Here is a 20818-nt window from a genome sequence, read left to right on the forward strand (position 1 = left end):
ACTTTCTTTGGGTATGAAATAACGTAACCCTTTCAATTTGTAATCAGTTATGTCAAGGTAAAGCGATTTTTTCTTCATTTTGCATCGTCGCTTAATGGCGGACGCGGGTGACTCTGACTCCGAGTAAAACGAACACGTGGTACGCGCGCTAAACAACAACTCACGAAAAAAAGAAAAAATAAACAAACTCGCATGGATGCGTGGTGCGACCCGAGAAAATTTTCAGAGTGAAACTACGCGATTGGAGTCCGATCTAGAGCGACCTCAGGTTGCTAAAACAAACATATCAAACGTTGTTTGGGCGACTCTGGGTCAGCTTTCGGGCTGCTCTGATCAATAAACGAAAACGGTATTAGTTTGTGGAAATCGATTAAATCACCTTTGAGAAAATGTAGTGAGTCTCGTTTCACCATTATTTCCGATACTTCTGGAACCATTATAGCTGAAGTCGGTTCGTTTAGTAAGTAACTAATATAGCCTACAAATTGAATCAGTTCTGAGCCAAATCTAGAAGAAGTGAGTTCAGTTTTAGAAGCTTTTTTTCACTATTGCCGGTGCTTTTGGAAGCGGAATCCAGAGATTAGTCGTCCCAAAGTAGTTTTATATATTCACTAAATAGAAAGATCTGCTGATTAGATGAATTTAGCAGTAAGATTTTTAACAATGTGCACCTCGTTCACCGCTTGTGAAAAAATACTCATGTAATCGAATATTTTTACTAATCGTACTGTAATACCGGAACCGGAAGTGCTTAAAGCAGTTCAAACTGAACTGCCATCTCGTGCCTAGCAGTTCAACTTAAACCGCTAAGAAGACGCAAAGTTTGCACTATTTATGCAACCACACAAGTGCTATATTATTTCTGACGTCTCAGGCGTAAACGAGTGCAATATTATTAGAGGGTTGCATAAATAGTGCAAACTTTGCGTCTGCTTAGCGGTTCAAGTTGAACTGCTAGGCACGAGATGAAAGTTCAGTTTGAACTGCTTTAAGCACTGACAAAACCCCTAAATGTAAACTGTTTTAGTTTCATCGATATTTGGAAGGTATCCAAAAGTTTTTGTGTAGCACAAGCTTCAAAATTTTGAATCAAATAAAATAGTTCATAATCCTCTAGGTGAATAACTGACTTCGGTTTCACCGATTTCCGAATTCCGGCTCAAAAAATGATTCGAATTAAAAGCCGTATGATCATTCAAAATTGATGAATTTTATCCGATTCCGACATCCGATTCTGGAATTACAGGGTGATTAGTTTTAAAAATTCAAACTATCATTGAAAACGACCATACCGAAAAATCTGCAAAGTTTGGTTAAAAACTATTCCAATTCATTCGTTATATTAATTCATCGCCATACGAATCGTTTTCGGTCCTGCTGGTCCCTGGAATCAGTACCGTAAATAATGACCAAAAAGGAATAATTTTTCGGTTTCATACAATTTCTCTTTTCGATTCGACTTGCGGTTCCGAACTAACAGCCACACTCGCTTGTGGTCTCAAATGGTTACCTGGGATGAGTATTTACTTGCTCCTAGTGACCTAACTCTCACATGCAGTTTTCCTTTCAAAACATTCAATGACAGCTATCCTCTTCGTGAGGAATGGTTGTCTGGTTGTCTGGAACGACAACTTGATGAACACATAGTTTGTTATACGGACGGTTCTCTGTTGAATGGTCGTGCTGGTGCTGGTGTCTACTGCCGTGAAATGAGGCTGGAGCAGTCTCATTCACTTGGTAGATACTGTACTGTGTTCGAAGCAGAAATCTACGCGATTCTGTGTGGAACACAATCGACACATCAGCAGAGGATCTGTGGTAAACGAATGTATTTTTGTTCCGACAGTCAGGTAGCCTACACAACATTTGGAAAGATCGTGTGCTCTGACAATTTCAGTGTCATAATATTGCTGCAAAGCAAAATTTTCAACAAAAAATAAGTCTCTTTTCACACCTGTTTTGCCTTTCTCAAATATGCTATTGTTATGAAAACCGACCTTTGAACTGAGGTACGGAGCGTCATGCACTATTCGAATCAGTCTGTCGAAATCGCAAAATGTCTGTATGTGTATGTAACAAGTTTTCTCAAACTTTCTATATAGAAGATTTTATGGTCCCATTGAAGGCTACCGAATTTTTTTCGGATCCGACTTCTGGTGTCGGAATTATAGGGTAAAGAGTGCTGAAAATTCCAAAACGTCATTTGAAGCGACAAGGAAAAAATAGTCTAAAAGTCTTTCTAGTTGGGCTCAAGTATGTTTCAATCCATTAGTTATGGTATTTGATGGTTCAACTAAACAACTTCGGCTATACATGAGACATGAGTAAGGTATAATTACATCACTACGTGAATTGAGACAGATTTTGTTTATTAGATAACGTTTTGCAGTAATCTTTTGCACTATTTCATATTAGCAAAGTTGTCATTTATCCTAATATACATATATTTTTTTTTTCCTATTTTACACGCTACATGAGCTGGAATCTTTTGACGTGTCTTTCGTGTTAATTTTCGTTTTCTGTTCGATACGCACGAGAACCATCTTAACGTGCTCCTTGTGATCTGCCTATGGTTTTCCCAGAGCAACAGGTATAATCCCTAAACCCTACACAGCATCCATTCGGAAAGTTACCCAAGGGCTGTGCCGTAAGCTTTCGCTAGACAGATGGAGGACACGACAAGGGATACTGATTGAGATGATGCAGTCGACCCTTTCACTTGCAGCTCGTTGGACAGAATGCAAATTAAGTTAGTGAATCAGACTCTAACGGAAGTGATGCAAGAAAATGTTTCTATGAGTAATACTCATTGGCTCCGTTTGGATCGTGTTGTTGGTCCTCGTTTAATGCTTGCTATAAATTCATCAACTTTGGACTTGAAGGATATTGAAAACACTTTCAACCACGTTTGAATCGAAGACACTTTGTTAGTTGGATAGAATGTGGGAGACATAATTCAATCTACAGTTAGAAAAACGAATAAAATGTTCAATTACAGCCAGAGGATAGAACAAACATCACCATTTGAACCATCTGTCTTTCACGTCGATGTGCTTGCCATTACAGTAAACAAATATTTAATGTCACTCTCTCCCCAAGCGATATTTGAATTCTATCGAGCAAATCGTCGTTCCGGTTGATCGCTCTTTCTATGCAGATACCGAAGAGTGCATCCTTCAGGGCAAATCTTCTGCCAAGTGCTGCCTGTTATTGCTTCCCGACCGATGGCGCGCCATGCACCGATGCATATCTGGCACATTATGCTTTCTCAATAATATTAATTTTCCTCATAACTCACGTTTACGGGGCACACTTTTACACAATGGCGGTCCTTGCGGGAATAAATCAGCTCACTACACGTTCAATGGCCCAGAAAGCTACTGGGGCAATAAACTACACACAATACCATAGTAGCCCGCGCCCGCATCCGCTTTCACGTATCCGTGCGTTCGCCGCCACCGTCCACGACCTTCGAAGTTTCCCATTTCGACTCACTACTCTGACATTCCTAGCTACATGTTGCCCTAGACAACATAGTAACCGTGAGGGGAAAAATATCAACCAAATTTGCATATACATTATTCGATCCATGTTGTACAGTTTTTAGTACGCCCGGGGGGACATCCTGTTATTGCTTCCCCATTTATGGGCAGTTTGGGCTAGCCGGAGTGTCGAATTGCCGTTGCCATGTTGGCGATGAAGATCAGGCGCCTAATAACGAAGATTCCGGTGCTTTCGGACTATCGAATAGCCCTCTAAACCCGAGAGGAAGTGCCAAGCTAATTATTATTTTCGGTGAGTGTGTAAGCTGCGGGAAAAGCCCTTTTAATTTGAACTGTTGAACGTTTTACATTCTTTACGGTTACAGTAGTTGAACACGAAAAGGTTGGCTTGAGCGGTAGGGCTTTTAACGCGGAATGTATTTAAGATATTTTATACAATTATCATAGTAGTTCGGATAATTGCTGATATTAAAATATATCATTGATTTATTCATTATTTTTACGTTTCGTCTTTGACTCATCAGTGCAGAGCAGATTGATTTATTATTTTTATGAGAAAATGCTTTTTTCATAACACTACCCTTGTGTTCATTTGAGTTGAAATGAAAAAAAGTGGGTGGATTATGTCAGAAACATAACTGGATGACGTGAATACGAATAAAATTATCACATGTCTTCGTACTTTTGAACCTAAAAAATCATTCTCATAAGTTGATAGATCGTGTGAATTATGTAAGGTTTCATTTCCTTATTTCTACAATTGTAACGGTGCACCTATACTAAAGTAGGACTAATTCACGACACATTTATTTTAACACATAAATTAATGAGACAGCGAAAAAGAGTGTAAAAAGTCGTTCGCTCGTAGGAGCACGCAAGGTACGAATAACAATAATTTCGATGGAAGAAAATATCAAAAAGTTCTTTAATAATTGATTTACTGATATAAAAAGTCTATTGCGAAGGCTCGAATGAATGAAACGTATCATTTTTTACATTTTATAACTACCCAGTTCGTAACGCGAAAATGCAATGTCGTTCTGCATTAACACGCAATCGTCATAAAGTTTTCTCTTCAACACTCGTTGATACCAAGCATTTTAGAAAACTGTAATTTTGAGTTATCTGTAAAAACTACTGAAAATTTTATCATAAATTGTTGATCATATTTCTGATAGCATGGAGAAAAAAATATGTTGTTGGGTTAAGTACAACAAGAGAATTTTTCGATTGAGTTCTATCCATTCTTGTACAGGGTAGCTTTTGTAAAGGCTATTGAGAAATCGATGCAAATTTTATTTAATTAAATATTTGTTTGAATCAATCCATTAGTCAATTGGAAAAAAATAAAATAATCTGATAAAATTTGGTGTAAAATATGATAAGAATTTGATAATTACATCCAAATTTAGAAAAAAAGTCGAAAAAAAAACACTAAACATTCGAATAAGATTTGAATTGTTTATAGTAAAAGTTGCTCAGCATATCTCATCTGCAATATTCAAACATAAAAATGCGGATCGGTACTATTAGAGACATTACCGGATCGACGTTAATTTTCCCTAAAACTGACACGCATTTTTGGCATTAAAAATGCCTTACTCTTCACTATACGGGGCCGGGTGTCAATTAAAAGTTTCAAAAATAGCCGCGTAACCTTTTTGCGTCAAAATTTTGAACGTTAATAACTCAGTCATTTGTAGATGGATTGATATAATTTAACATCCAATCGATTCGGAAACTTTGAACTTAAACATGTATGGCAACGTCGTTTCAGTATTTCAATAGCATACTATTTAGAAAATGGTTAGAATTGACCTATGTTTTCATCCACCAATCCCAGCTGACCAAATTGACGTCATTTTCTTGTTCGGCATAGGAGGCTTTGCGTAAAAACACCGCATCATTCTGCGTAGTTCGAAGAGAAATTTATAAATGTATGCTGCAAATCATTACTTGATTTCAGTTGATGCTTGACTGTGAATGAAACAAGTAGCTCGTCCAGTGAGGTGATGACTAGATTGTATGTGCGTTCGCTAGTTGGATTGTTGCTTTTGCTAAATCTTCACTGTACGAGGCTTGGGTGTTAATTTAAAAAAAATGCAAAAATAACCGCGTAACCCTTTTCTGTCATAATTTTGAACGCTTAGAACTAAGTCATTTGTTGATGTATTTATATAATTTAACTACCAATCGATTCGAAAACATTTAACTTAAACCTTTGCGGTAACGTCTTTTAAGTATTTCAATTGCATACCATTGAAATATTGGATTGAATTGACCTATGTTTTCAAGAGCCAATGACAGTCTCAGTGAATGATGTCAAACTCTCGTCCGATTTGCGCAGTATGAACTATAGCACAAAAGGGAAACTATTAATATATGCCCGAATACATGTCTGCTTTAGTTTACCCATGGCTTATCTTGATTCTCCGGTAACTAGCAGGCCAACTTAGAATTATCGGCGATTTTCGAACCTAATTTGAAGCGCTTGTATCGAGGTGATTTATTGATAAATTTTCCTCATTTAACTTGGTTCGAAAAAGTTTTAGAATGTTTTAATTTGTCAACGGGTAGTTTGCATACTGAAGTCTCCATTTACATACGAACATACGCAAATAAATTCAGTATAAAGTTGTGTTATGATGATAATCTTAGATAATTATTTTTCATTAAATGTGACTAAATACAAAGAACTATCTCTTTCCATAATCCCTCAGACTCTATTATTAAACTCAACCAATAATCGTGTAACCTAATTGAATAGTTAGAAATTGATTTAGTCATATAAAGCATAATATTTTGGTCTAATCTTGCTTCCAAGAATCTTATAGAAGGGATCCAGACTAAGTGTAGCAAAAATAATGCAATGCCAATCGTTATGCAGTATCGATTTGAACAAGCTGTTGTCCCACCAGGAATAAAATGGCTTCAAAAGATTCGGCTTCTAGGAGAACTGTTATTGAGTAAATTTATTGCTTTTGATCTGTAGAAGTATCATCCCAAAAATAGTTCCTTTCAAATTTCTACTAAATAATCTGAAATGTGACGCATTTGCATTGTGCGAAACTTGGCTAACTTCTGAAATACCCTTGAACTTTCACGATTTTAACATTATTCATCTGGATTGAGATGATCCCTATGAAGTAGTACTTTTGGGGATCAAAAAGTGCTATTCTTTATATCGCATTAACTTCTCCTCGATTCCAGGTATTGAAGTTGTCGCATGTCATGTTACAATCAAAGGCAAGGACCTCTGCATTGCTTCCGTATATATATTCCGCCAAGAGCCTCGGTTGGGCATCAGCGGCTCAGTGATATCATTGAGCTCCTTCCCGCACCGACGTTGGTTTTAGGAGACTTTAACTGTCGCGGTACGCGATGGGGTTGTCTTCACGACGATAACAGATCAGCTATGATCCATGATATCTGCGATAATTTCAATATGGCAATTCTTAATACGGGAGAAATGACACGGATTCCTGCACCACCAGCAAGACCAAGTGCGCTGGATTTATCCCTTTGCTCGACATCGCTACGGTTGGATTGCAAGTGGAAGGTGATCCCTGATCCCCACGGTAGCGATCATCTACCTATCGTAATCTCAATCACCTGCGGATTAAGACCATCGGAGACAATCAATGTTTCGTATGACCTCACACGAAATATTGATTGGAAAGACTACGCAAATTCGATATCTGAGAAACTCAAAACAACACAAGAACTTCCTCCGGAGGAAGAGTACACGTTTTTGGCTGGCTTGATTCTCGACTCCGCGATTCAAGCTCAGACGAAACGTGTACCCGGCGCGAAAACAAGCATCCGTCCTCCGAACCCCTGGTGGGACAAAGAGTGCTCAGAATTAAACGCGAAGAGGGCTTCATCATTTATCGAGTTTAGGAAAAACGGAACACCTGATAATTATAGAAACTATGCCTCATTAGACGCTAAAATGAAAAGCTTGATTAAAGCGAAGAAAAGCGGTTATTGGCGTCAATTCGTAGACGGATTATCGCGAGAAACATCAATGAGCACTCTTTGGAACACAGCCCGACGAATGCGCAACAAAAACACCACGAACGAAAGCGAGAAATATTTTAACCGCTGGATATTCGATTTTTTTAAAAAAGTATGTCCTGACTGTTCCGGAACAGACGATCATGCGCGTCGCCTCATCAAACACAAACGAAACACCTTTTTCGATGGTAGAATTCTCAATTGCGCTCTTGTCGTGTAACAATAAAGCTCCGGGGATAGACAAAATCAAATCAAACATCAAGGGGGCTTTTGACTCAGTTTCCTTAAACATCCTATACGAGAAGTTGCATCAGCATGGTCTTTCACCCATTTTGAATAACTTTTTGTATAATCTATTGTCCGAGAAATACATGTATTTCGCGCATGGTGATTTGTCGACAATACGATTCAGTTACATGGGTCTTACTCAGGGCTCATGCTTAAGCCCCCTTTTATACAACTTTTACGTAAACACCATTGATGAATGTATCAACACATCTTGCACGCTAAGACAACTTGCCGACGACAGCGTTGTGTCTATTATAGGACCCAAAGCTGCCGATCTCCAAGGACCATTACAAGATACCCTCGATAATTTGTCGACATGGGCTCTTCAAATGGGTATTGAGTTCTCCACGGAGAAAACTGAGCTGGTTGTATTTTCAAGGAAGCGAGATCCAGTACAATTACAGCTTCAACTAGGGGTCTTCACATTTAAATATCTCGGGGTCTGGTTCGACTCCAAAGGCACCTGGGGATGTCACGTTAGGTATCTAAAACAAAAATGCCAGCAGAGAATCAACTTTCTTCGTACAATAACCGGGTACCTCACCCACCCAGGAGACCTGATCAGGTTGTACCAAACAACGATATTGTCCGTGATGGAATATGGATGCTTCTGCTTCCGATCCGCGGTGAACACTTATTTCATCAAGCTGGAAAGAATTCAGTATCGTTGCTTGCGTATTTCCTTAGGTTGCATGCAGTCGACTCACACGATGAGTCTCGAAGTGCTCGCAGGCGTCTTACCGTTGAAAACCCGATTCTGGGATCTCTCATATCGATTGCTAATCCGATGCGACATCTTGAATCCGATGGTGATTGAAAACTTCGAAAGGCTTGTCGAGCTCAATTCTCAGACCCGTTTTATGTCCTTGTACTTTGATTTCATGGCTCAAAATATCAATCCTTCTTCATATATTCCCAACCGTGCTCATTTCTTGGATACTTCTAATTCTACTGTGTTTTTCGACACATCCATGAAAGAAGAGATTCGTGGAATTCCGGATCATGTACGCCCTCGAGTGGCCCCAAATATTTTGTTTAATAAATTTAGAACAGTCAACTGTGCAAAGGTGTTTTACACTGACGGATCAAACATCAACAGGACAGCAGGCTTCGCTTTACGTCGCAGAATTAGCTGCTTTTCAGTACACCCTCGAGATCATTGAAACCTTGCCCAAAGACCATTACTTCATTGTCACGGACAATAGAAGCTTTCCGGGCAATGAAGCCAGGAAAATATCCCCCATATTTCCTGGGGAAAATACGGGAACATTTGAGAACTTTATCTGAACGGTCTTATTCAATATCGTTAGTCTAGGTCCCTTCGCATTGTTCCATTCTGGGCATTGAAAAGGTAGACTCATTGGCTAAGGTGGGCGCATTAGAAGGTGATATTTATGAAAGACAAATATGCTTCAATGAATTTTTCAGTATCTCTTGGCAGAAAACTCTCGAAAGTTGGCAAACTTCATGGAGCAATGAAGAAACGGGACGATGGCTATACTCCATTATCCCTAAGGTATCGACGAAACCTGGGTTCAGGGGGATGAACGTGAGTCGCGATTTCATTCGTGTTATGTCGCGGCTCATGTCAAATCACTATACATTCAACGCACATCTCCGGCGTATCGGGATCGTGGAGAACGGGCTCTGCACCTGTGGCGATGGTTATCAGGACATCGAGCATGTCGTGCGGTCGTGTATCGCGACGCCAGGTCGAAGCTACTGGAATCCCTCAGGGCCCGAGGTAGACCGCCTGAGGTGCCGGTTCGGGATGTGTTGGCGAGTCGGGATAGTTTATATATGCTTCCCATATACCAGTACCTTAAACACATTAATATACAAGTGTAATCCGTAGTATCCTCTCTCTTGTCGAGGATAAGAATAATCTTCACCTACAGGTTCGAGACTAACATTCGCCCGATTCTCCCAATCCCTCGCCTGTCCACCATCTCTGTCGAAAATAACAAGATATTTTTGCTGTCACTAACTTGTTCGTTCCCCCTTTCTCCGTTTCTCCACCATCTCGATGTCAACTAATTAGATCTTTATCGTTTTTAGTCATTCGTTCTCATACCCCCTTTTTCATCCCGTTTTCCACAGAATACTTCTTTCATTCTCTTAGGCAACATCATCGCCCACGGGAAACTGCTCCAGTCGATGACCAACATGCGGGCCACCCACCGGGTCTCTGTGACCTGGGGGTGTTTCCCGCGGACCCATTAAAACGTATAATCGTCATCTGGAAGACACTAGTGTCATATTTAATCCACCGACTATTGCCGATCGCCAGCTGCAGACAGAATCTGCCGGAATCGACCATTGCGAGCGGAATTCTATCCTAATGATAATACCCTAGTTTTAAGTTAGTTATTAATTAAAATAAGAAAATGCTCTTGGCATCTTAGAGCTTAAGCAGTGTGCCTTCAAATATGTTACAATTGAACAAAAAAAAAAGCAAACAGTGCTCAAACGACAGAATGTTGTGAAGATGGTAATGGATGAAAATTTCAGGTTATGGAAACGTCAAAACCATCGGGCAACACTTAGTGTTTCCACGACTAAATACATAAGTAACAACCTACGTACTACTGTATGTAGTTTTTACTTCATTGACGTTGATGACGATTTTTTAATCCCATAATCCCAAATTTTTTTATTCTGAGATATATTTCATCATAAGATTCTGAATTCACCTTCTTCCACTGTGAGAAGCTAAAGCAATGTTAGTATGAATAAGCAATGTTTAATTTTGCAGCAAAGTTCTTCCCGAATGTAGACCTCAAAATTGCAAACCGTGGAACTGATCAGTCATTGAGCAACCACGAAAATGTAAAGAAACCACATTTATAAAACAACACGATTTAACAACAAAGCAGGCATAATTTGACCGCTTGATGAGCCGCAAATGAACTTTGATTGCGTTTCCTGTCGAAAACTATACAACTATCGAGATTCGAACCGCTCTTCGCTTTTACGTATTGGTGATACAATTCACCACCCTCACGGTATCTAATTTGTGCTGGTGCAAAAACAAGTACCTGATTATTAGTCGTCATCCATATTTTGTCCGCTCGCCCCCGTTTCATGCAAGCTTATCGGGTACGTTTGTGGTGCTATCGTTGAGAGAAAAAAAAGCAATTAAGTTGCGTTATCATTAATTCGATCTATAATGCATTTTGTTGCTTGAGAATCCATTCAACAACCGGATGCTGGGCAGTCCGAGTACAGATTCAATGGACCACAGGCAGTTGTGCAGCAAGTCGAAAACCGCGACGACCACCCGATGCTAACTGGGTCACATAATGCAACTACACAAATGCGACAAGTGGTCCGCTACCTGTTGCTCCCTTCTTTTGACTATCGGCGGTGGAGAAATTAGATGATTTTTAGACGAAAATTTCCGATAGTCGAAATTCTTCGAACAAGGAAAAAAAACAAACTAAATAATCATTGATCATTTTGTTAAAAGTTGTCCATCAAGCCTGCCGTCATAAGAGACAGCAATGTCAACAACAGCGATGCCGTTCGACCCTAGCGACCACAGCTGATCGATTGAACGAAGCAGAGAAATGCATCATGCAAATCGGTTTATCTGGTTTTATCGAACACGACACTCGTAGCTCACGTATGGGTGGCTGCCCCTCCCACCATAAAGCGGGCACCTCCTTTTTCTTCGGATTTCGAAATCAGCCAGCTAATAGTAGGTGTGACCTGTTGCATGTCGTTCCACTCGTTCCCTCCTCAGATCCTGCCAATCACAGTTGACCAACCCACCGGAGTCAAGTCGGGAGGCGTGATAAAAGCTGTGTAATTAAACGAAACAAAGTATACGGTTAAGTTAAAGTTTTAATTACATTTTTATAATACAGCGATAATAGTGCTTGAACGATCCGTGGGATCCACGGGGGCATTTACTTCGGGGACAACCGTTGGAGGAGCAAAATTTAATAACCGCATCCGATGGCATTAGCTGCACTTGACCAAACTGTGCCAGCATAGCAAAAAAAAAAAAAGGTCGCCGATCTTCTGGTCCCACAGCGAATTGGTTTTATTGAGCGCGCAGTAAAGAGCAGAGATTTAATTGTGTTTAGCTACTGGTTATGAAAGCTTTTCCGCTGCCTGCTGCAAAGTTGACAGTTCCCCCATGAGGTCCACGTACGAACATCCGACCGCATTTCGACCGGAACGCCTCAAGTAAATCAAGCAAAGATTTATTTTTATGGCCAGCATATTTTATGCTTTATAAAATGCATATAATTTATGGCCGCCTCTATGGTCGGGTCGGTAGTCGGCTCAAGCTGCTGCAGGCTGCTGCCCTTTTTCTCCCCTCTACTTTCTTACGCTGAGTGCATTTTGGTGGTACTGAGGCAACTAAGCGACGCAACGAATGTGAAATGTGTTGAAAGCTGTGCGCGCGGGAATACTTCCGCTCTGAAGTCGTTAGCGTGTACGAAAGGCAACAGGAACGGCATTTTCCCGGGAAGAAAATTCGATTCGGCGGGAGAAAAAAAAAAAGGCAATTTGCAATGCCTGAACCATTGCTGACAAATTGGACGGCTAGCTCGGCTTCCCGTCTGACATGGTTTCCTAGGTCTAGAAAAGAGCAGTGCTCCACGGGAAGAGGTTTCCGAGAGATGCCGAAGGAGCTAATAAATGTTAGCTGTCGCCATTTTTCAGATTACCTTGCGGTTTCACTGCAGCGATGTTTAAGGTTCGGGAAGGGGAAATTCAAGATAAAATTGAAAAGTTGAAAAGAAATCCTAATGGACTTGTTGAAATTCGACAGTTAAAAGGCAGGAACCTTCCTGCCTTTTAGCTGTCGAATTTTAACTAGTTCATTATAATTTGTTCAGTGTCAGAGAGATAACGGGATTAACGGGAATAGTAATCTAATTGGCATGTTTCCAAGTATCGAGAATTGCTTTAATTAGTTGATTGGTGAATTCATCTTCGCTTGCCAAATTTTAAACGGTTCCTTTATGCCAAACAGAGATGTCTATCTCCTCTGTGTGACGAAGAGCAAGCAAAATTTCTCCCCTCGCACTGACAACTTCAACGAGAGCTCTTATCTTTCACATTTATACACCACTGTTGTGTAAGTGTGCACGCATCATGTTTGTTTATTTCCTTTTACCTCTTCCACTGAATCGCACCAAAGTGCTAGAGCATTAGCTAATAAATTCTCTGAGGTGGATGCAGATACTTTCACAGAGGTGTACACGCCGGTGAGCACTCTGCTGTATGGTTTTCGTAGATGAAGCGTGGACACGCAAAATCAGCAAAATAAAACAATTTATCGTAAAATTTTCGGTTTTCCTTGCAAATTTTTCATAGCAAGGCCAGATCTACTCTCTATTAATTGAAGTTCACAGAAGTGTTCGCTCACAATCACGCGCCAGTGGTCACTTGGGTGTATTTAGACGAGAGCGCGTGTGAGCGATTCATGCGAAGAGAATGTGTTTCACTCGCGCCAGCTGCTTTAACCACAAGCACACACTCAAATGCTGTCTATTCGACACTGAGAAGAAGCGCGCTTTCCTCTTTGTGCGGTGCTTCGTTTTTTTCATCCTTGGTGTGGCAAAAATCTGACTCTAGCGTGTATAACTCTTGTGAAATGTCATCTCTGATGCCAAACCATGTCTGTCTGTTTTTTAAAGAAAGAAATTGCATTAAAAGTATTGCTCGAAATTTTTAAAAGCGCGATCGTTAATTAATGGTTCGCATTCTCCGCCGAAGAGATTCATTTACAAGTGATTGAAAAGGTGTCAAAGAAACAAAAATGTTGTTGTCTTTGCTAATCGTGGAAATAACTATACTCTGATTTTACAGCAAGCCAAGATTAAACGTTTTAGAAAGAGAACCTATGTCAGCTTAAACATAATCCGTTAACAAATTACAAGAAGCCAAAAGATACAAACGGTCTTAAAGCTCGATGCTAAGCGCAACCTATTGAAATAATAGAACGTGTCCGGTTGGGAAACGGTATCATTTTTTTTGCCAACAACTCTTACAACCAAAACGGCGGGTGGGTAATGTCAGAGACATAACTAGATGTCGTGAATACGAAAAAACTGACACGCTCCCATCACTTTTCCGAATATCAGTTAGTTGATTGATTGTATGAATTGTGCAAGCTTTCTCCTTTTCCACTAATAGAGTTTGAAGCGATGCACCTACATTAAAGTACAGATTAGTTACATTAAACAGCTACTATTCTACAACTATATATTCTAAACTTGAAACAATTCCATTTTAATTTGCTGTAGTTTATTTTTATAGAAACTATGAAGTTCGAAGATATCAGATTCTTCTCGAAATTTCAGTATGAGACAATTGCAATGGCCTGATCTGAAATGTATCGACGATCTTCGGTATGCAAGAGTAATTTTAATACTAATAATGATAATAATAATACAGATTAAGCTGTATATGTGGCAACCCTGTTTCGCATGGCATATTTTACTAGTATAAGATGTGTTCAATTTAATATCATCACTTTCGCATTGCCGTTCGTGAATGTGTTAGTGACGGTACAAATTATTTTAATTTAAATCTTGATGAATCTTTTGGTAGGAAACATTGAGATCTGAGATGGTTCTCGTGTGTGTTTTGTTTCGGTAACAGTTGCTCTGAAAATGGTAGGATATCGACAAAATTCAACTAGTTCTTTAGGATGATCTTTAGCACTGGGCCTTGCTGGACTTTTTGGCTGCCTTTCTACCGGGTTTCGGTGTCATCGTGCTGACGGTGTCTCGTACGTTCAGAGTAGCTGCTTTAACTTAAATGACGCTATTTCTCACATCACATTTCATTTTATACCTGCTACTGGCAGCGGTGTACGGACAGCCCCTTTTGCTAAAATTCCTTTCCTGTTCGCAGAACGGGAAACAGTGAGACGACAGGTCCTAGATGTTGCTCTCGTGTTTCTTCTTTCGGTAACAGTTGCTCAGCAAATGGTAGGAAAAAAAACCACTCAACTTTTATATGGATGCTCTTGTATAGATGCAGACATCTCGCGTTCTGATTGGCTGGTGCTGTCATGCGTCAAATCAAACAGATTTTTCAATAGTGTACTATTGAAAAACTTCAATATCGTTGCAATACACGTTCAAGTTGAAAATATTCGATTCTATTGGTAGTTGGATTATATAAATCCTTCTACGGATCACTGAGCTATGAGCTTTCAAAATACGAGAAAGGCAAACGCGCCTTATAAATTATCCTCTTAAACACTCGTTTATACCAAACATTTCAGAAAAGTTTAATTTTGAACTATTTGAGATTATGTCACACAACTGAAAATTGTGATCATATTTCCGATGGCATGTCGCAAGAATTATGTTGATTCATTAGATGCAACAGGAGATATTCACGATCAAAAACTTATCACTCTTTCATAGGGTAAATCTTGAAAAGGCGCCCCACAGTAAAGTAAGTCGTATCCACGACAAAATAGTTCTGGGATTAGTTCTTTGCGTCGTCACTCATATGATGGTTTGTAATTTTGTGTATTTGTAACCTTGTAATTCTGGAACCAAGTTTTGGCATTACATTCCTTTTGTGGAGTTTCATCTTCTGTTTCAACAGATTTCCCAGCACAGAGCTTTTTTTTTGGATAATTTTAAGAATTTTTCCCGATCAAGAATCGAACATACATCTGGTGTGTAAGACCAATTCGGGGATTTTCATGCCCAATGGGTTTAGGGATGTTCAATTGGTCGATCTAAATTCGCAATTTTCCTGACAGTTTTGCAATGACTGAGTAGAAACATATTTTGGAGAAGCCAAATGAACAATAAACTCACAGAAAAGATGCTTTTTTGGAAAAAGATACGCTCAGAGACAGGACTGCAACCTGCGTTCTTATACAATCCGTCATACGCGTTTACCATTACCATAGAAAACAAACAAAAAAAAACACTACTGCCACCTACTCGACTGTTCGCCGCGATCTTTGAAAACGTTCCACTACGTTCCGGAACGATAACAAAATCCTCCTGCCTGTTATAGAAATATTCAAACTACAAGAATTTTAACACTTATCACACGATTTCCCTAAGTGTACTTTATTTCCATGTCGCATAAATCACACGAAAATCTAGCGTGAAGTGAATGTTTCACCCAAAATTATTGCTCAGTGAAAGCGGCACCCAAATCGTGGTGGTACCTTGTGTCGATGGTGGTGACATCTACAAGCGTTCGCAACGCTGATTGAGCAAATTTTACACACAGTTCATATGTGAGCCTGTATCTGTTATCTGTGCCATTACCGCCACCCTGAGCTGTGGTAGACACTGTTCTACCGCAAAACTGAGTTGATAAGCGTATATCAAACAACGGTCTAAATCCTAACCGCCTCACAACCGGTACCATATATCCAAACATCTTCTCTGTTCATCAGACAACAAACATTAGTCTTCTCGCTCTATAGTTTTTTTTTCCGCTCAAGCACTTGGTAGGAGAGTATATTTATAATCGTTTGTTACCTTCTCTACACTAATTTTCCTCGGTGCGTTGAAATTGTAAGACTTACCCAGTTTGCACCTACTTTGGTCCCTAAGAAATCAGTGTGATTTCCATTCTGGTGTCCAACAACAAATTCCCAAGTTTCTGTAACCACAAATTGGGGAAATAATTAACAGGACTTTATATTTTTTGAAAGTCAAAGAACTTCCTGAAACCCAAGAAAATCATTAGTTTGTTCAAATGAGTAGAATGTATTTATTCGAACCAAAACTTATTGTGCGTCGTTTTCCGGCTTTTACAGCCTGTTCGGTACACAAGTGGATGAGAAAGAAGGGCCAGTGTCATAGGCGTCTTGGCACGATGTGGATAAAAATATTTGCATTCTACAAACTTGCACCAGCTTGCTGGAATGGTTGTCGAGATCATGAAAATTTCTGTTCATAAATTTATCGTGGCCAACTAGTTTTGGAATAATCATATTACACAGTTGCTAATCCTCAGTTGCTCAAACTCAATTGAAGTAGTTGTTTTGGTAATAAATGAATTAAAATTGTTTTGCAATCTATTTTCGGCTGTAGTTTTTGTGTATCTCATTTCTCGAAAGGAACATTTTTAGAACTAATTTGATACTATTGTTTTGCTGAAGAAAGCGTGTTGATACGTTAAGGCGTTTTAGAGTTATGAAATGTTTTTCAGTTTTTTTAAAGTATTTTTAAAACTAATTTAAATAAGTTAAAAAAGAACACCCTTCCAATTTTCTCTTAAATTTTTACTTATATTATGACCTTTCAGGAACAGAATAGGATACAGTTTTACGATCTGGCATCTAATGAATATTGATATTTGAAGCATGACTAGTTTTTGATGAAAAACCAATCATAACTTTTTACTGGTAGCTCATATGAAAAAGATTGGTTGAACAAAATTGTGCACAATGATTAGTTCAATCACTCTTCTAAAGACAACTTTTCGGTGGAACGTTTCACAAAAAAGTTAGAACAAAAAAGTGATATTTCAGGAGCCACCAAACTTTTACTCGGGATAATTGATATAACTCGATCAAATGAAGAGCTAGAGAGATACATTTTTCAGCAAAGTTGCTCGCAATAAAATTTCCTACAACTTTATTATACAACAAAATCATTTTTGAGTACAATTAAGAAGGTTAGATTTCAGATTTCAATCTAAATATGGACCACCCTAGTAACTTTTGCCATCACAAGGAGCGCCATTTGATTACAAACAACTTTTGTGAAGTTGAAACTAATATGTAATAGTGAAAATATTTTTGTCACGCTAATTTCCCGTTTCGGACCATAGTGCATTGTCAGGATAGATTTCTGATGCATGCCATTAAAGGCGAGATATTCAATGAACAAGTTGAAAGTTGCCGTTTTCAGCTATGCAATTTTTCCTTCAGAAAAAAGACTTTATCGACCGCTAAAGTCAATGAATCATTCTGAAATTTTCACAGAATAATCCTTAAGGTCTGAGGCCAGTGTGTTTTAGGCTGTTTTAGAGGGATATTTTAACACTTCAAATCTGATTTTCTCAGAAACGGTGACGAATATAAAGTAAACCCAACTGACAATCTCTTAGAAAATTAGTTCAGATTATACTGTGAAAATGTGCCTTATTTTCTGCTCCAGTTTCCTGGCATCGTAACGAAAAATGAGAGTGAAATAAAATCGGCTCAGTAAGGCTGCCAAACAAGCGGCAGCTTTATTGGATGGTAACACATTTTATGCTTATATATGTCAATCCCATTCGAACGATTTATGCAGTCAAACTTGTAACCGAAAATATCGAAATTTTTCTGGTCACCCGGCCTATCGAGAGTCATTTTGAACATATGCGAGAGAGCATGGAGAAAAATAAAATACGCAGGACGCACACGTGGTCGATTTGGATAATTGGACAAAAACTCGAATTTTGAGAATAAATTTTGTGTGCACGGATTTAAGACTCATAGATCAAGTTCAACCCTTTTGTCGGCTGATTTAGATAGCAGGTAATGTCACATTTGCGTGATTTAGAGCGATTATTACGATTTGAAGTAAAATTTAGCAAGATCAGAATCAATTTAAAATTATTATTTCCTATTACAACGTGTTCAAGTGGATTTTTTAAACTACGTCTTCTGTTAATACTTATTTATTCAAAGTACTACCTATATCACGACAAAATAGGGTGAAAAGAAAAAAGATTTTTTGTATGATTCACTCATTACAGTAATCTCCGCCTAGACACAGGATGGTTCACTTGTGTCAAAATGTGCCGAAAAGACACCACCGCTTTTGCCAGGAGTGACGAGTGACCCGTAAAATGATACCTTTATCACACACGGCACGGATGGCGCGCAGTCCCGAAATGGACGGTCGCGGTGCTTGCTTTGGCCTCAGCATCATTTTATTGACAGCTCAATTTACGGTAACCACACCATCACTCATTGTTCGCATCCGACGCAGTTAGTTTAGAGCTTCATAAATATGAAAGTGGAAATAGAAATTACAATAAAACACATTGTGCATGGCACGAAACAGGTTTATTTCGGTCTCGTGGTTATTGGAGCACGAAAAGTGGTTTTGTTGTGGGTGGCTTCCGTTCCGCTTCCTTTGAGTGGCGGCGGGATCCGTTTTCCCGCACAGCTCGGAAAATGTGGGGTGCGATGAGAAGGGTGGGGGAGGTTGCTTTGTTCGGCATGACATCTGCTCGTTTCGTTTGTTTGCTGCTTCTGCTGCTGCTTATCTCGATAATGCGGCCACTAGCTCAGGTTCAGTTGCCCAGTGTCTAATTCAAAACGGCCGAGGTTGAGGCTAACGATATCAGCTTCTCCGAATGACACAGTCGATATTGGCCCCAAATGTTGTAGTGAAAGTGGAAGTAATCGGACGTATTCTTTCTAGTGCACACTAAGTTCCCGGTTTGAGCCTCGATGAGAATGACGAGGCTTTCCGAAAATCAACTTGCTCTCCTCCTAGCCTAGCATAACCTAGCCTAGCTGAGATGAGATGTGGGTATTATTGGCCCGGCAATTTATGCGTGCCTTTTTCAATCTTCATCTTGTTACGCCCCTTTTGGCAGCAGTGGGTCAGAGGCGGTTCGACTGGGGACATGTTGCTGAAGAAAGTGCGTTATTATATCGTGATTCCCCAGTTCGAAGCGATGAGTGAAATGACACAAAACCCGGGAAAACGAGAGAGATAAATGGTTTTATGATGTTTGGGAAAAGCTTTGGGAAGACCACGATGACGCGAACGAAGGTTGTTTTCTTTTTTTTTCTTTATCGTGTTCGGTGTCGTGTTCCGCATCTTTCTCCGACAATCGGACAGGGTTCACCGGAATCGGGTTTACGCTTCGTCCCACTTTCGGGCGGACTTGTATTCTTCGAGGGCGACCCATAGCTTCCGATGGGGACCGAGTGGAAGCTCTAATGCTTTAACATCCTGCTCAGTCATCAGCATTAAACCGTCCAAATCAACCCCTTTATCTAGCAACTGCTGATGAAACCGCTGGAGGTCGTATATTTTGAGGAATGTCAGTAGGGAGGTTGCCTCCGTTTCCTTCGGTAGATCGTCACCAGCGTCGGAATCTTCGTCGTCACTCGGGGATCTCGCAGAACGGATGACTTTCCGTTGCGGTCGCGTTTCAAGCCGATTGACAATGGTTTGGTTGATTGATTGTTCCTTGATTAGTTCCGAAAATACCAAATACGTTCTGGCAGTACTTTTGCTTGTGTTGGATGCATTTCCGTCATGTTTGTTCTGAATCAGTCCTATCAGATCGGGGCTACTGTTCGCAATTGGGTCAATTTTATCCGATATCACATTCTCATTATCCGACCGGATGGTGTTTGATAGTTCATCACTATTTTCCATACTGTCCACATTTGCGTCTTCATTCTCTCCAAACTCGTCGGTGTATTTCGGTGTCTTCGGTTCCATTTCATTGGGTAATTTCACTTTCACTTGTGCATATGTTTCGTTGGCCAAAAGTTTTAGCTTCACCACCATTTTTGGATTCCTAGCTTCTAACATTTTAAATGTGCGTTCCAGAAAATCAACCACCTCCTGCCAGTTCCCTATCCGGGCCAAATCACATGCCGTCCGATGACCACCGTCCAGTCCGTACGGGTTAGCTCCCTTGCTGAACAGCAACTTGACACACTCCAAGTGTCCCCGAGCGGCCGCCAGGTGGAGTGCCGAGTTTCCAAAGCGGTCCACTTTGCTAACATTTCCTTTCCGTTCCAGCAGAACACGCACGGCTTCCAGTCGGCCTTCGTGGGCTGCCCACAGCAGCGGGGTCATACCGTTTTCGTCGGGCTCGTTGACCTCCCAACGGTTGGCCTCTTTCAGAACTTTCAAATTAGCTTCGCGTGCCGCCTTGTGGTACCGTTTGGCCTTCGTAATGATATGCATCGTGTTCGTGACTGATGAAGTTGAACCGCGACCGACTGACGAACTGATTACCTGTGCACTACGAGCGACTAACATCCTTCATCCAGTGCTGATAAACGCCTTTCGCCTTTCGAGTGGACTAATAAC

General features: G+C 40.1%; 2 protein-coding genes across 2 annotated transcripts in view; one reads left to right on the plus strand and one right to left on the minus strand.

Annotated features, from left to right (window-relative positions):
* Positions 1-20818, plus strand: part of LOC131430309 (follicle-stimulating hormone receptor) — a 406919-nt gene that overhangs the window by 184766 nt on the left and 201335 nt on the right. The gene's annotated exons all lie outside the window — the stretch shown is intronic.
* LOC131430310 (ankyrin repeat and SAM domain-containing protein 4B-like) lies at positions 18798-20787 on the minus strand. The gene has a single exon (XM_058595182.1). It carries the CDS (start codon positions 20765-20767, stop codon positions 19625-19627), a length of 1143 nt encoding a protein of 380 aa, XP_058451165.1. The 5' UTR covers positions 20768-20787; the 3' UTR covers positions 18798-19624.

Source organism: Malaya genurostris, chromosome 2 (genome assembly GCF_030247185.1).
Source record: "Malaya genurostris strain Urasoe2022 chromosome 2, Malgen_1.1, whole genome shotgun sequence".
In the NCBI taxonomy this organism is placed as follows: domain Eukaryota; kingdom Metazoa; phylum Arthropoda; class Insecta; order Diptera; family Culicidae; genus Malaya; species Malaya genurostris.

Bases quoted from the DNA above. Each gene is read 5' to 3' on its own strand.
- LOC131430310 (XM_058595182.1), bottom strand. From the start codon at position 20,767: ATGTTAGTCGCTCGTAGTGCACAGGTAATCAGTTCGTCAGTCGGTCGC.